The sequence below is a fragment of the Jaculus jaculus genome, chromosome 6 (assembly GCF_020740685.1).
Source record: "Jaculus jaculus isolate mJacJac1 chromosome 6, mJacJac1.mat.Y.cur, whole genome shotgun sequence".
Classification (NCBI taxonomy): domain Eukaryota; kingdom Metazoa; phylum Chordata; class Mammalia; order Rodentia; family Dipodidae; genus Jaculus; species Jaculus jaculus.
The window spans coordinates 144979877-144994213 of NC_059107.1; the positions used below are offsets into that span (position 1 = coordinate 144979877).

The 14337-nt window shown below is 38.2% G+C and overlaps 1 protein-coding gene across 3 annotated transcripts in view; it reads right to left on the reverse strand.

Annotated features, from left to right (window-relative positions):
• The window catches only part of Washc3 (WASH complex subunit 3), a 45298-nt gene that overhangs the window by 24210 nt on the left and 6751 nt on the right, over window positions 1-14337 (reverse strand). The window contains exons 3-5 of one of the 3 annotated variants that reach the window (XM_012949285.2): window positions 13669-13734; window positions 9895-10002; window positions 3933-4040 (exon numbers count right to left, since the gene is read on the reverse strand). In XM_012949285.2, the coding sequence (XP_012804739.1) occupies window positions 3933-4040; window positions 9895-10002; window positions 13669-13734 (282 nt within the window). Of the gene's footprint in view, window positions 1-3932; window positions 4044-9894; window positions 10003-13668; window positions 13735-14337 lie in introns of all 3 variants that reach the window. The other 2 variants (XM_004650225.3, XM_045152581.1) reach the window with 2 other exon arrangements.

Here is a 14337-nt window from a genome sequence, read left to right on the forward strand (position 1 = left end):
ACATATGGATTAATAATTGTAATCCAAAGACTAGTATGCACAGATTAGTGTCATTTCTGAGGGAAACTTCTACTTAGTGTATTCTTGGTTTGGTCCTACAAAACCTTTAAATCCATCAATCATGATTATATACTTCCATACAATAAAACTGCAACAGAGGATAGACAGTGTGGCATAGTGTATGGCAAACTGCTGACTGAGCACTTTCATGGGCTAAGAAATTGAAGAGAACACAAAGATTACCATGACTCTGTCCTCTTTTGGCTCCCTCTGATTAAGTATATAAAAATGGGTACAAATGTTGATAGCAAAAGGGATGAAGTAACAAATTCCATAACAAGCAGAGAAAAACTGACCAGACAGGTCCATGAAGGAAGATACTGGTGGGTCCAAATCTGGGCTAGTGGAAGCACTTGTCAGAAGGTTAGATGAGTAGAACTGGACATTTGCAATTAAGAGCCGAGGAATCTAGATTCAAGCTGGAAAGGCATCGAGTTTACGTGAGGAAGGATTTGTGGTTTGGTCTGAGAGCAGAATGGAATGCAGGACAGGGAGCAATAAGAAATAAAAGTTGGGTAATAAGAGTCTGGGATACAGGTTGGCAAAATAAATTAAAAACAATAAAATTAAATTTAACTTGGATGAACTTCCAGCTTGAGGATGGCAGTGTAAAGATACTGTTTTCCCTTTTCTTCTTGAAAGTCACCCCAAACAATCAGAAGACAAGCTCCAGCTTCAGTGACTAAGAGGACTGTAACAACCACAATGCCTGAAAATTAAAAGCAGAGAGAATGATTGATGAGCTAGGAGAGCAGGGGAAAGCCAAGTCCATACGCCTCAGGAGGGAGACACTACAAAGCAGCAGTCCTGGAAGTGCTCACGACACAGAAAGACCAGTGCTGGAGGCTGGGGGGAAACAGGACTTAGCAAACAGAAAAACTTGCCTAAAAACACACAAAGTCCAAGGTAGATAGACCTGAACCCTTGCTCTCAGGGACAGAAGCAAAAAGAATGGACTAGAATCAAGTGTCAAGTTTCTAATGTTTTCTTCTTAAATTTTTTTTCTTCCTTAAATGTTTTAAAATAAAATAAAAAATTTAATATTTAAAAATAAATTTTAAGCATAATACTTTCATATTATTTATTTTGTGTGTACATGAATGTGTGCTTTTGTGTGGGTGCACACGTGTCACCGTGCACATGTAGAATTCAGAGGAAAACTTGGGATGCTGGTCCTCTCCTTCCATCCTTTCTTGAGAAATGGTCCGTCAATCTAGCTGACTCATAGGTTCAGGCTCTGCCTTCCATTGCAGTAGATACGGGTTGGGATTACAGACGTGTGTGCCTCTTTGCACCCATCTTTATGTCTGGTTTTATGTCCAATTTTACATAGATGCTAGGGATGTGAACTCAGGTCAGCAGGCTTCCGGAGTTATCAGTTACCATGTGGTTGCTGGGACAAAATACCCAACAGCAAGAAAGGAAAGGGTTTATTTTTGGCGTATAGTCCCAGAGGGTATGTCCATCATGGCAGGGAACACATGGCAACAGGCGCTTGAGGCAGCTGATCACGTTCAGTCCACATGAGAAAGCAGAGCATGATGAATGCCACTGCTCAACTAGCTCCTTTTTATACATCCGGGACCCACCTGACACTGGAATGCCGCTACCCAGTTTGAGCAGGTCTTCTGACCTCTTTTAATCTTATTTAGAAAACCTCTAACAAACATGCTAAGAGCTTTATTTCCATGGTGATTATAAACTCTGTCAACAACCAGAGATTAAACATCACATAGACCAACTGTCTTTCACCACTGAGCCATCTCCTAGCCCCACAAGACCTTTTATACGAATTCATATGGTCCAGCCCCAAGTTCCAACTATAGACACTCTAACTCAAAAGGTGCAGCCCAGAAACTTATATTCTGTAAGTTTTTCATTCTGAGAATAAAAGTAGGGAAGGGATAAATGGAACTGGGTCAGAGGACACTGTCATTTAAAATAGGGTACTCAGGGAAGGCCTCACTTAGAAGGTAATATTTGAATAAAGATTTGAAGGAAGTAGAGAGCATGCTAAGAAGCTATTTGGGGACAAGTGTTTGGGACAAAGGGAATGGCTGATATAAAGGCTCCGGAGCAGGAGACTGACCTGCATGCATTCATCCCAGGAGCAACAAGGATGCTCGGAGAGCCGGAACAGGGGACGAGGACAAAAGATCAGAGAGCTCACAGGCAGCTCCCCTGCAGGGAATCTGCCTCATGGGGTTGTAAAAGAACTTTGGCCTTTACCTCTAGTGGGATGGTAAATCATATGATTAGAGAAATGAGTACAGCCAGGCTTGGTGGCACACATCTTTAGTCCTAGCATTCTGCAGGTGGATACAGGAGGATCACTGTGAGTTCGAGGCCAGCCTGAGACTACATAGTTTCATGAATTTCAGGTCAGCCAGTGTTTGAATGAGACTCAACCTCGAAAAATAAACAAACAAACAAAAAACACAAAATGAGTTAAGGCTCATTTTACACAGACACACACACACATACACACACACGAAAACAATAGAACTTATTTAAGAAATTAATAACAAAAATTAAAATTGCAAGTAGTATCTGGGACCCTTAGCAAGCTGAGTATATCTAGGTAATACCTCTAAGTGTTTAATGAATTTTTGGCCTAAGTGGACAATGGTATTACATCTAGGCAATAACTAATACACCTCTGTTTCAGGAGAATTTGTGGAGTAAGTGGACAAGGGCAGTCTGCAGGGGACACAAGACTTGCCTAGGGGATGCCAGACATGCAGCATATAGACGCACCCTGACTGAAAGCACAACACTACAAGTCATTCTGACAGCTGGGCTGAGGACTGAGTCCCTGCCAGCACCCATGGGTACATACGCAGCATGGAGACACCGGGCAGAGGGGATTTGCCTCCCATGGGACATAACCTCAGAATGGCACAAACACAAAATGGATGAACTATTGACTTATGAAATTGGTGTTCAGTGTTTTCAGATGGACGTTGACTGTAGTTAAGTGAAAAAGTGGAAAGTGGATCTGTTGGTAAAGGGGGGGTCTCTGATTACAGCAGTTACCCTAAAATCACAGAGGCCAGGGAATATCTATCAATGAAGAATTCTGAGAGCAGCAATCTACGTGTGCCACAGAGAAAGCAAGTGTGCCACACTCACTCTCACCGTGGAGCTTCTAAAGTCACCAATGTGCTTGTTCTGGTTTCCAGTATTTGCCTTTAAATTATCTGCTGATACATAATGCCACAGATAGCAAACTAATCTGCTCTCTAGTCTTGGGTATTTCATTTTCCTGATAATAAAATGCTACAAAGCATTAACTCTTCCCAATTTATTTTTTGTTTGATAATAAAATGATATTCAGCTAGCTGTTTCAACCACTTGTAACAGGACTTTGTACAGGTATGAAAGGAAGTTAACTTCTTCTATTATAGAAAAGTGAAAATATTTTTATATCAAACTCTGTTATAATTACTCAAAAAAGAAATCCTCAAGATATATTAAAACTACTACCTTATTAAATATATTTAAAAACAATACTTATAGTAGTATAAATATATCATTAAGCTAAAGCAACTGTTTACCAAATGAATGGTCCTCTTTCATTTCCTTCTGATACAGCAAAAATTCGCAGTGATCACTGTATAAAGCAAAAGCATCATTGCACAAATCTGTATTGAGCTATGTTCCCTTGAAGTATAGTCAGTGTTAATGAGAGATATCTGAGTGCTGGTCACATTTTGTTAGTGAATTAAAGAAGGAAAGAAGTAAGAAACCTTGAAAACTTGGTCACTCAGTTTAGCAGTTTTCTCAGATTGAAAAAACTAACAATGAAACCTCTGGGGTTAAGAATTTCAAATGAGGCTGTTAGACAGAGAAGACAGACCAAATCAGCTTACCACTTGAACCATTTTGAGATATCTGGCATATCGTGGATCCTTGGCTACAGTTAAGATATTGTCTGATGATACTTCACTTTCCTGTGGTCCAGAGTCTTGTGTACTGTTCTGCTGTAGAGAGTATTTCGTGTAAATCTTTAGAGAATTCACAAAGGGCCCATTATGTTACTTAAAAGGGATGTTTCTTTTTATAATGATAAGGTAATAACTATTAGAAAGAATCATATCCTTAAATTTATATACCAATAATTTAATTATGGGATATGGTTTCCAAGTATCTATGAATACTTAAATGTGACATCAGAGGCAACTATACTTAATGTCAATAATACATTTTTTTCTGAAAATCTAAATGTATTCATGGCATTGAACACTTTAAATTCTGTCTCGTGTCCCCTGGCAACTGATATACAACCTGAGTAACAGGTGGATATGTTATCCAACCAATAGACTATTGGATTTGTTGATGGCATCTTCCACGTGTCCTACTGAACTCCTCATTGATTCATCTTCTAACCAGACATGGAGACTAACTGATTTGGAAAGCAAGGGCTAGAGATTTGTGGAGCAAACCAACATCTCAGAAAAAATTGTTGGGTTTTGACCCTCTCAGGACTTGGTGGGATTATTACTAATAGTAATATTGTCAATAGAGAGGTTAAAATTAAAATTAAATGCTAAATACAACTTTCAATGATGAATCCTGGTCTTTTAAAAACAAAAATGCTTTTGCTATGCACTCCTGACTTTGCTTGGTAATATGTTAACTAAAGTCTGACCCTAGTGACACCGTTGTCCTTGCTGACGTGCAAAACTAAGATTACTTACACACGGCATGTAAGAATCAACTGAACACTTAGAATAAGTTATTTTTGTGAATCCCCCTCAATATATTTATATAAATGTTAAGAATAATTTCTTTAACAAATGCAATCAGTTATACATGTGTGTGCATGTGCATGCACGTGCATGTGTGCACACATGCTGAAATGTAGATGAACTAATTTTTGGTATATGTTTGGGTGTGGTACATACAGTCTATCATACGTGTGTGCAAAAGTGCATGCCTCATATGCATGTGCGCACAGACCAGAGCAGGACATCAGGTGTCCTCTACTCCTTCTTACATGTTTCCTGGAGACAGATTCTCTCACTGAACATGGAGCTGCTGGTTCAGGTCAGACTGGCTGACCAGTGAGCCCCAGCAATCCCTCTGTCTTCTCCGACCTCAGGACTGGGGTTTAGGCAAGTATGGCCCACATCCAGCTTTTAATGTGGGTGCTGGGGATTAAACTCAGGTCCTCATGCTTGCAGAGCAAGTATTCTTACCTGCTGAGTCACATCCCCAGAACAATAAATGAATATTTAAAAATCTTCACAGTCTTTAGAATATGAGCATGAATTATATATTAAGGTTTTTCCTAAGGTAATTTATGTATTAACCAGAATTAAAAAAAAAAAACTAAAGCAATAAAGAACCAAAAATCTTTCGATTTTTCTTTTACACAACACAGTATTGTTAAATGTTACCAGAAGCAAGTGAATGTATATACACACACATATACGTATATATGTATATGTGTGTATATGCATCTGCATCACAAATATAAAATTCCAAAACACTGTGAAATAAAATTAAGATCCAAATATATTTTAAAAAATTTTAAGCATAACAAACTTGTCCAAAAGCCCAAACGGAGCAAATGAGAACCACTTGCCAGTCTATTTTCAACTCTTACCTTAACTTTTGCCTAGTAACCAAGATCTCACAAGGTTTAATTATGTAATGTGTTAAAACTTTGCTACTGAATGACCTATTAAGCCCTCTATCATATCTCTCAACTACCATTCATTTTATTCTCAAGTTAATCTCAAGATGTATTAATTAAATATTCTACTGTGATTAATGATAAGATCTGAAGCATGAAATTAAAGTTGCAGAAAAATCAGTATGCAAACTTTGGGTTTTTGACTCATATATATAGTTAGTTTAAAGGTGGTGATAAACAGATGATTGTTTTGCTTTGTGATAGGGTTTCAAGTAGCCCAGACTGGCTTCTACCTCTCCATCTAGTCTAGGATGACCTTGAATTCCTGAACCTCTTGTTCCACTTCCCAAGTGCTAGGATTACAGATAAGAGACACCACACTCAGCTTAAGTAGATGATTTTTGTAAAGGCACATGATGATCCTTTATCTGATAACTGTGATATAAATGGAAATTATAAAGCAATATTTAAGCCCATTTCAAAATACTTTAATAAAATCAGTCAATGAACAATAAATGAACAAAAATGGACAAAAAAGAGATGATCTGAATGTTAAATGCTGATCTCATTTTATTAAGCCAATCAACACGAAACTCTATACTGATTTTTAAACGCAGAAAGCCAACAAAAGCTCATACTCTAAATGAATTACTATAAAACTCAAAACTTGTCAGAGATATAACAGGTGATTCTCAAAATGCAGAACTAACTAGGAAATTCAGATGTGATTATTGGTAATCATACTTTGGGACCTTAAGTAGGCAAGTGCCAAAACAAATGCATAAAAGTCATAAAATAGGTGTGATAGATTACATTCATAATAGCTCCTGGAAAAATTAACATTCCTAGTTAGATAACATTTAAGAATTTTATGCAAACATACGACAAATGTACCCACTAAACCACGAGGTAGAGTACAAATACTTAATATTCTTTACAAATGCCTTCTTTTAGAAAAGGGCAGCCATACTTGAATGAGTTCTATAAAGTTAAATTCCATTGCCACATCTAGAGTCAATCTTGTACTTTCAATTTATATACCAGTGGCCATCAAAATAGAACCTGCTATATGAGATAGATGGGATTTAAAATTTCCAATATCCAATACGTAGTAAATGATCATCAAATTTATATTCCCAATACATGCCACGTCTAAAATATATAGCTGCTTTCACAGGGCCTCACCCGCATATCCTCCATGTAGCTAATGATTACAGCCCAGGAAGTGAGAATAAAGTAGTGAAGTGTAGCATAGAAGAGCCATGACTATGGGGGGGACCAGACTTCCAGGGTTAAAATCCCAGCTCTGGCACCACTTGACCTTCAGTAAACTACTTCACCTATGCATCACCTTGTAAAGCAGATCACTACTATAGGACAGTTTTCCCCCAGCATCTGTGAGGAGCTGGTTCCAGGACCCCCAGGGATACTGAAAATCTGTAGCTATGCAATGCCATTATATAAAATGGCATATCTGAATTTAGCCTACACTCACTGGGCAGCAAGCTTTAAATTACCTGTAGGATAGTTACGATATCTAATCCAATGCAAGTGCTATGTAAACAGATACTTTAAAAATATATATTTTTATTTATTTGAGAGAGAGAATGAGGCAGAGGAAGAGAGAAAGAGAGAGGGACAAAGAGTAGGCATGCCAGGGCCTCTAGCCACTGCAAATGAACTCCAGATGCATATGCCACCTTGTACATCTGGCTTATGTGGGTCCTGGGGAATTGAACTGAGGTCCTTTGGCTTTGCAGGCGAGCACTTTAACCACGAAGCCATCTCTCCAACCCCAGTTTTTTTTTCTTAGGGAAAAAAATCCATACATGTTCAGTGTAGATGCAGAACCAGCAGACAAGTGGATAGAGGGCCAACTACACCTGCATCAAAGAGCTGTTCTGTGGATTCAATGAGTTCACTTATAAAACCAGGGTAAGCTCTTTTTAAGTGTTAGCTACTAACATTATTATCATTGTGACCTAAAAATACCTCTATGTATGAATGTGAAATTCAGTAAGCTAAGAGGTCTAGTTGGTTAATTTTACTTATGTGGGTCACATTTTAGTAATTATTTTATTTTAGATTTCAGTACCATACTGAGATATTTAGTCAAGGAAGTTTTTTTTTTTCTTTAATAAATAGCAGTAGAAACTTTAAATGTATATGGAAGCATAAGAGAACAAGAACATATGAGCCAAGTGTAGGATGTAGCTCTTACAAGAATGCTGACTCAAAGGCTGGAGAGATGGCTCAGATGCACAAAGAGGTGCATGCGTCTGGAGTTCATTTGCAGTGGCACTGGCATACCCACTTTTTTCTCTCTCTCCTTACATATAAATATAAATATAATAAATAAAATAGTTAAAAATACTGACTCAAAAAAATCTTTTTAAAATGTGCTTGACCTTGATGGCACAGGCCTATAACACAAGCTACTCAAGGGCTGAGACAGAGCAGCAAATTCCTGGCCTGCCTGGACTACAGAGGGAAGTCAAGGCTAGCCTGGGCAGCTTAATGAGATCCTGCCTCAAAAATAGAAAATACGAATAGGGTTGAGAATATAGTTCAGTAGCAGTGCTTCTGCCTAGCACACATGAGGCCCTGACTTCAATTCCCAATACCCCCCCCCAAAAAAAAACTACAGTTTTTGCACACATTGGTACTTCGAAGATCAGTACAGCTCAAATTTTAAGAGTCTAAAAATCACTTTGGGATCTTGTTAAAAGGCAGGTTTGGGGCTGGAAAGATGGCTTGGCAGTTAAGGAACTTGCCTGTGAAGCCTAGGACCCATGTTTGCTTTCCCCAGTATCCACATAGAGCCAGATGTATATGGAGGCGTTTGTGTCTGAGGTTTGTTTGCAGTGGCTAGAGGCCCTGGCATGTCTATTCTCTTTTATCTGTCTTTCTCTCTCTCTCAAGTAAATAAGTAAAAACAATTTTTAATTTTTGCTTCAGCCGTTTCTAGGGCAAGGTATCACATTCTTCATTTCTAGCACATCCTCAAGCAATGCCCATGGCCAGTTCATGGGCCAGACTTTAAATACAACCAACGCCAGGGAACTACTGCTAATTATATTGTGCATGGTAAAAAGCACTTATGTGGGAAAAAAATATCTTCTAAGAAAATTCCAAAACTTTTCAGAGATGCACAAGGGTAAAGTTCCTTAGAGTCATTTAAGCAAATCACTAAAAAAACATAAACTGTGACAAAAATATTCATTGGTAAATCTGGCTATATTCGACACTTGAGGGTCCCCAGTACTACTCCAATCTTGTGTGTTTAAACTTTGTTGTTGTTCTTTTTCAAGGTAGGGTCTCACCTTAGCCCAGGCTGACCTGGAATTCACTATGTAGTCAGTCTCAGGCTGCCCTCAAGCTCACAGGTATCCTCCTATCTCTGCCTTGAGTGCTTGAATTAAAGGCATGTGCCACCATGTCTGGCTAAATTTTTTATAATAAAAATATTTTAAAAGCACCTATTTTTATAAGAACTAAGAAAAAATATTCCATAGTGAAGTTGAAAAACACACTGCTATTAACACTACTACTGTTTTCTTGGTCCTATTATTTATTTATTTGTTCAGGTTTTTTTTTGGGGGGGGGAAGAGTTTTTCAAGGTAGGGTCTAGCACTAGCCCAGGCTGACCTGGAATTCACTATGTATCTCAGGGTGGCCTCTAACTCACTAGGATCCTCCTACCTCTGCCTCCACAATACTGGGATTAAAGCCATGCACCGCCACACCTTGCTGATTTTTTTGTTTTTTAATTAAAGGAAGAAAATTTAATGCAAAGAAGCCCTTCAACACAACCAAGTAAAATAGTAGTTTTCTTTTTTCTCAAATCTCATTTTCTATTTTAAGGTTTTATAATTTGACTATTGAAAGTTTCATAATTTTAGAGCTGCAGGGATTGCTTAGAGGTTAAAGTGCTTGCTTGCAGAGCTAAAGGACCCAGGTTCGATTCCCCAGGACCTATGTAAGCCAGATGCATTTGTCTGGGGTTTGTTTGCAGCAGCTGAAGGCCATATGTGCCCATTCTCTCTCTCAAATAAATAAAATAAAAGTTTTTTAAAAAAGTTTCACAATTTTAAAATGTCAGTATTTAACATCTTCCTTCTGAGATCTCAGTGTGAACCTGTGAGATGTGATCAAGAAGACCTACCCATGCATCTGGGAACTGGCATACTTACCTGTGGCTGCTCTGAAGTGGGTTCTGAATGGGATCCATTTGTGACATTAGTGATGCTTACAGGAGATGCTTCAATTGTGACATCATCTAGGCCTGGGATAGAAGACAGCTGAGAAAAGGAAATTAGTGTTAGTATATGAGGACAATTCTAGGTACATAAATCAGTCTCTTAAGTTTTGACCTGTGGTTTTTAAGTAGGTCTTTATTTATTTATTTATTTATTTATTTATTTATTTATTTATTTGAGAGCGACAGACACAGAGAGAAAGATAGAGGGAGAGAGAGAGAGTGGGCGCGCCAGGGCCTCCAGCCTCTGCAAACGAACTCCAGACACATGCGCCCCCTTGTGCATCTGGCTAACGTGGGACCTGGGGAACCGAGCCTCAAACCGGGGTCCTTATGCTTCACAGGCAAGCGCTTAATCGCTAAGCCATCTCTCCAGCCCTTTAAGTAGGTCTTTTAAGCCTACACAAATGTTATAGGTTCATAAAATCTCATCTTTAATTCCCCACGTCATAAATTCATAAATAAAATACTTTTCAAGAACTTTTCAAAACTTTAATTTAGCTGATAACCATTCTTTCCCTACAAATTATTTTGAAAAAAATCTAGAGAATTCTAGTGTAGGAACTGAGAACATGGGCTTTGGAGGCCAACTGCCTCAGTTTACAATAGAGCCCTACCACCTACAAACTGTGTAGCCCTTTCAGTCAACCTTACGCCCTCATTATCACCTATAGTGGGGATGAGAAAAGTTGCCTTATAAAATTGCTGTAAGGGCTGGAGAGATGGCTTCATGGTTAAGCACTTGCCTGTGAAGCCTAAGGACCCCGGTTTGAGGCTCGATTCCCCAGGACCCACATAAGCCAGATGCACATGGTGGTGCATGCATCTGGAGTTCATTTGCAGTGACTGGAGGCCCTGGCATGCCCACTCTCTCTCTCTCTGTCTGCCGCTTTCTCTCTCTGTCGCTCTCAAATAAATAAACAAAAATTAAAAAAAAAATTTAAATTGCTCTCAAATATCTTTATTAAAAATTCCTTATGGGCTGGGGAGATGAAGCAATAGTTGAAGGCACTTGCAAAATCTGCTGGCCAGTATTCAGTTCCCCAGTACCCATGACAAGCCAGATGCACAGAGTGGCACATGAACTTGAGTTCACTGCAGCTACAGGAGGCGCTGGGGTGTCTATATGTTACAAGTATACACAGTGTTTTTCTCTTTCTCTTACATAAATAAATAAATAATTTTTTAAATGATCAAAATTCCTTGCAAAAAAAGGTGCTCTGTGGAACATTTTAAGCTTTAATTATTTGGGGTACAACAGAATTTTTGTCTCTACATTTTAAACAATTTACTTTACTTTATTTTTATTTATTTAAGAGAGAGAGAGAGATACAGAAATAAGCAGATAGAGAGAGAGAGAATAGGTGTGCCAGGGCCTCCAGCCACTGCAAACGAATTCCAAACGTGTGGCCCTTGTGCATCTGGTTAACGTGGGTCCTGGGGAATCGAACCTGGGTCCTTTGACTTTGCAGGCAAGCACCTTAACTGCTAAGCCATCCCTCCAGCCCCTCTACATTTTAATGTATGACACAGCTTCTTTTTCTTTAAACATTTATCATTGAATATCACTACAAAGCACTGTTCCTCACACGCAATAAATGGGTATAAAATCTATATGTCCAGCAAGAAGGGTAAAACATTTCAACTAGACCTAGATAAGCATTTCAGGTTTGGTGACTTACATGTTTTATTCGTGGAAAAAGTGACACATGTCTGTTACATGTTTGGCTGTGACTGGGGCTTAACACTATGGCCATGGAAATAAGTAAGGTTAACTGTCCCTATAGTAACTAAACTTGTGACCTTGGACTCTACTTCTATGAAAATTCCCCTAAGTATTAAAATAAGACATATGATCATAATGATGAAAAAGTCAATGGTGATAAGATCTTGAGCAGCAGCACTCCTTGGGAACTGTCGACTGACAACCGTCCTTAGCACAATGGCTACAGTCCAAACACTTACAATGGGCGTGGCTGCTGCTGCTAGGAGAATACCTTAATGTATGCCAGGCCAGGTATGCTAAATTCCTAAGGTAGAGAAATCTAAGAGCCACAGAAAATGTAGAAACTATGACTACACATCCTGCTCCTTATTCTAAACACAAGGATTGTTTGTATACGACTTCCTGTTAGTCAACATTTTGATTATTTTTTTAAACATTTATTTTTAGCTTATACACAAAACATGAACACTGGACACATTTTGGGGGTACCATGGGGCAGTAAAAGAGCTAAGTAAAAATAAATACAGTGGTTTCTCCTATAGATGCACAATGTTGCAAATGAAACCAAGTGGAAATCATATCACTGATTCTTATTTTTTTTAAATATTTTTACTATTTTTGTTTATTTATTTGAGAGTAACAGACAGAGAGAGAAAGAGGCAGATAGAGAGAGGGAAAATGGGTGTGCCAGGGCCTCCAGCCACTGCAGACAAACTCCAGATACGTGCGCCCCTTTGTGCATCTGGCTAATGTGGGTCCTGGGGAATTGAGCCTCGAACCAGAATCCTTAGGCTTCATAGGCAAGTGCTTAACCACTAAGCAATCTCTCCAGCCCCATATCACTGATTCTTATAAAATCTCTTGGCTTTCAAATCATAACATCTTCTGTTTTTCTTAGTTAAATGTGGGCAGTTTAAAAAAATTAATTTGAGACAGAGAGAAAACGAGGTTGGGGGGGGAATTATAGATAATGGTACACCAGGCCCCCAACCACTGCAGAGAAACTCCAAATGCATGCGCCACCTTGTGCATATGGCTTATGTGGGTCCTTAGGAGTTGAACCTGAGTCCTTTGGCTTTGCAGGCAAGAGCCTTAACTGCTAAGCCATCTCTCCAGCTTATTTTTTCTTTAATTTTAGAGATAGGGTCTCTTCTTTGTAGCCCAGGCTGATATCAAATTCATGATCCTCCAGTCTCAACCTCCCAAGTGCTGAGATAATAGGAATGTACCATCTTGTCTGAAAATATCTAAAGTATTAGATGATCACTATTGTTAGTACTACATGATAACAATTAAAATAATTTTGTAGCCAGGCATGGTGGCTTGAGAGGCAGAGGCAGGAGGACTGCCATGAATTTGAGACCACCCAGATACTACATAGTGAATTCCAGGTCAACCTGGGATACAGCAAGACCCTATCTCAACCACATCCCAAAAAAAAATTAAAAAGAGAAAATAATAATTTTGAGTATTTTATTAAATGATCTGAACCACAAAAAAGCTTAATTTGTGAACATGTTACTCATGTTGACTAGTATAATAAAGAAATCTCGGGCTGGAGAGAGATAACTTAGCCATTAAGGAGTTGTTTGCCTGCAAAGCCAAAGAACCCAGGTTCAACTCCCCAGGACCCACGTAAGCCAGATGCACAATGGATGCATGCATCTGGAGTTCATGGCTGGAGGCCCTAAGTGCCCTTTTATATTTACCTCTTTCTCTCTCCTCTTCTTTCTCTCAAATAAATAAATAAAAATAAATTTTTAAAAATCTTAATTCATATATCCATTTGAAATGATTCAGTTAATGTTTAAAATGGATACCATTTCCTTGAAATTATAATGAACTATAAAAATGTGCAACACTGTACACTTCTCAGATCCAGGAGTGAGATTGGATTCATTCCCAAATGCAATTAACTTTAAGTATGACTGAGAAGGATGGCGTATGCCCACAAGCTTATACTATGTATTCAGAAACACAAACCTTTGCATCCAGAATATTGAGAGTTGTTTCAATTTGTTGGATACGGAGAGAAAGGTCTGCCAGTTTCTAGAAAAGAAAATGAGAAACAGGAATAAAGTCTTGACGTGAAAGGGGAATACTGGGAGTGGAAGGATACAAATGTTGAAAAGAGCCAAGAAGAGAGAAGACTAACCAAAACAAAGGTATCAAAACGCCATAAGAAAACCTGTTACTTTTTATACTAATCTAAAAAGGAATAAGGTCTTTGATTAAAACTGAAAAAGAACAGAGAACAGATTTGGAAATTACAAAAACCATGGATTAGGTAGTTTTCATTATCGAATATACCACTTTTTCATATACATGAGTAGAAATGGGAACTCAAAGTATTCATTACTTTTAATTAGGATGTTTTGGTTATTTTATAAAATCATATTCACTAATTAAAAAGTACCTTTTCAACTTTATCAAACTCATTACCAGAGCAATAAATAATCATTGGGATCAAAATATAAATTACTCCCAAGTTTGTAAAGTAAAATGGGATGAGATGGGAGATGAAGTAATCATTTTAGAATAAACTAAAAGAGGAAAAATTAAAGTTTTAAAAAAGCAAAATGAAGAATTTACCATGAAAATCCAAGATAAACCAGAACAAAGAGCCTATCATGCTCCAATTATTCTGCACAA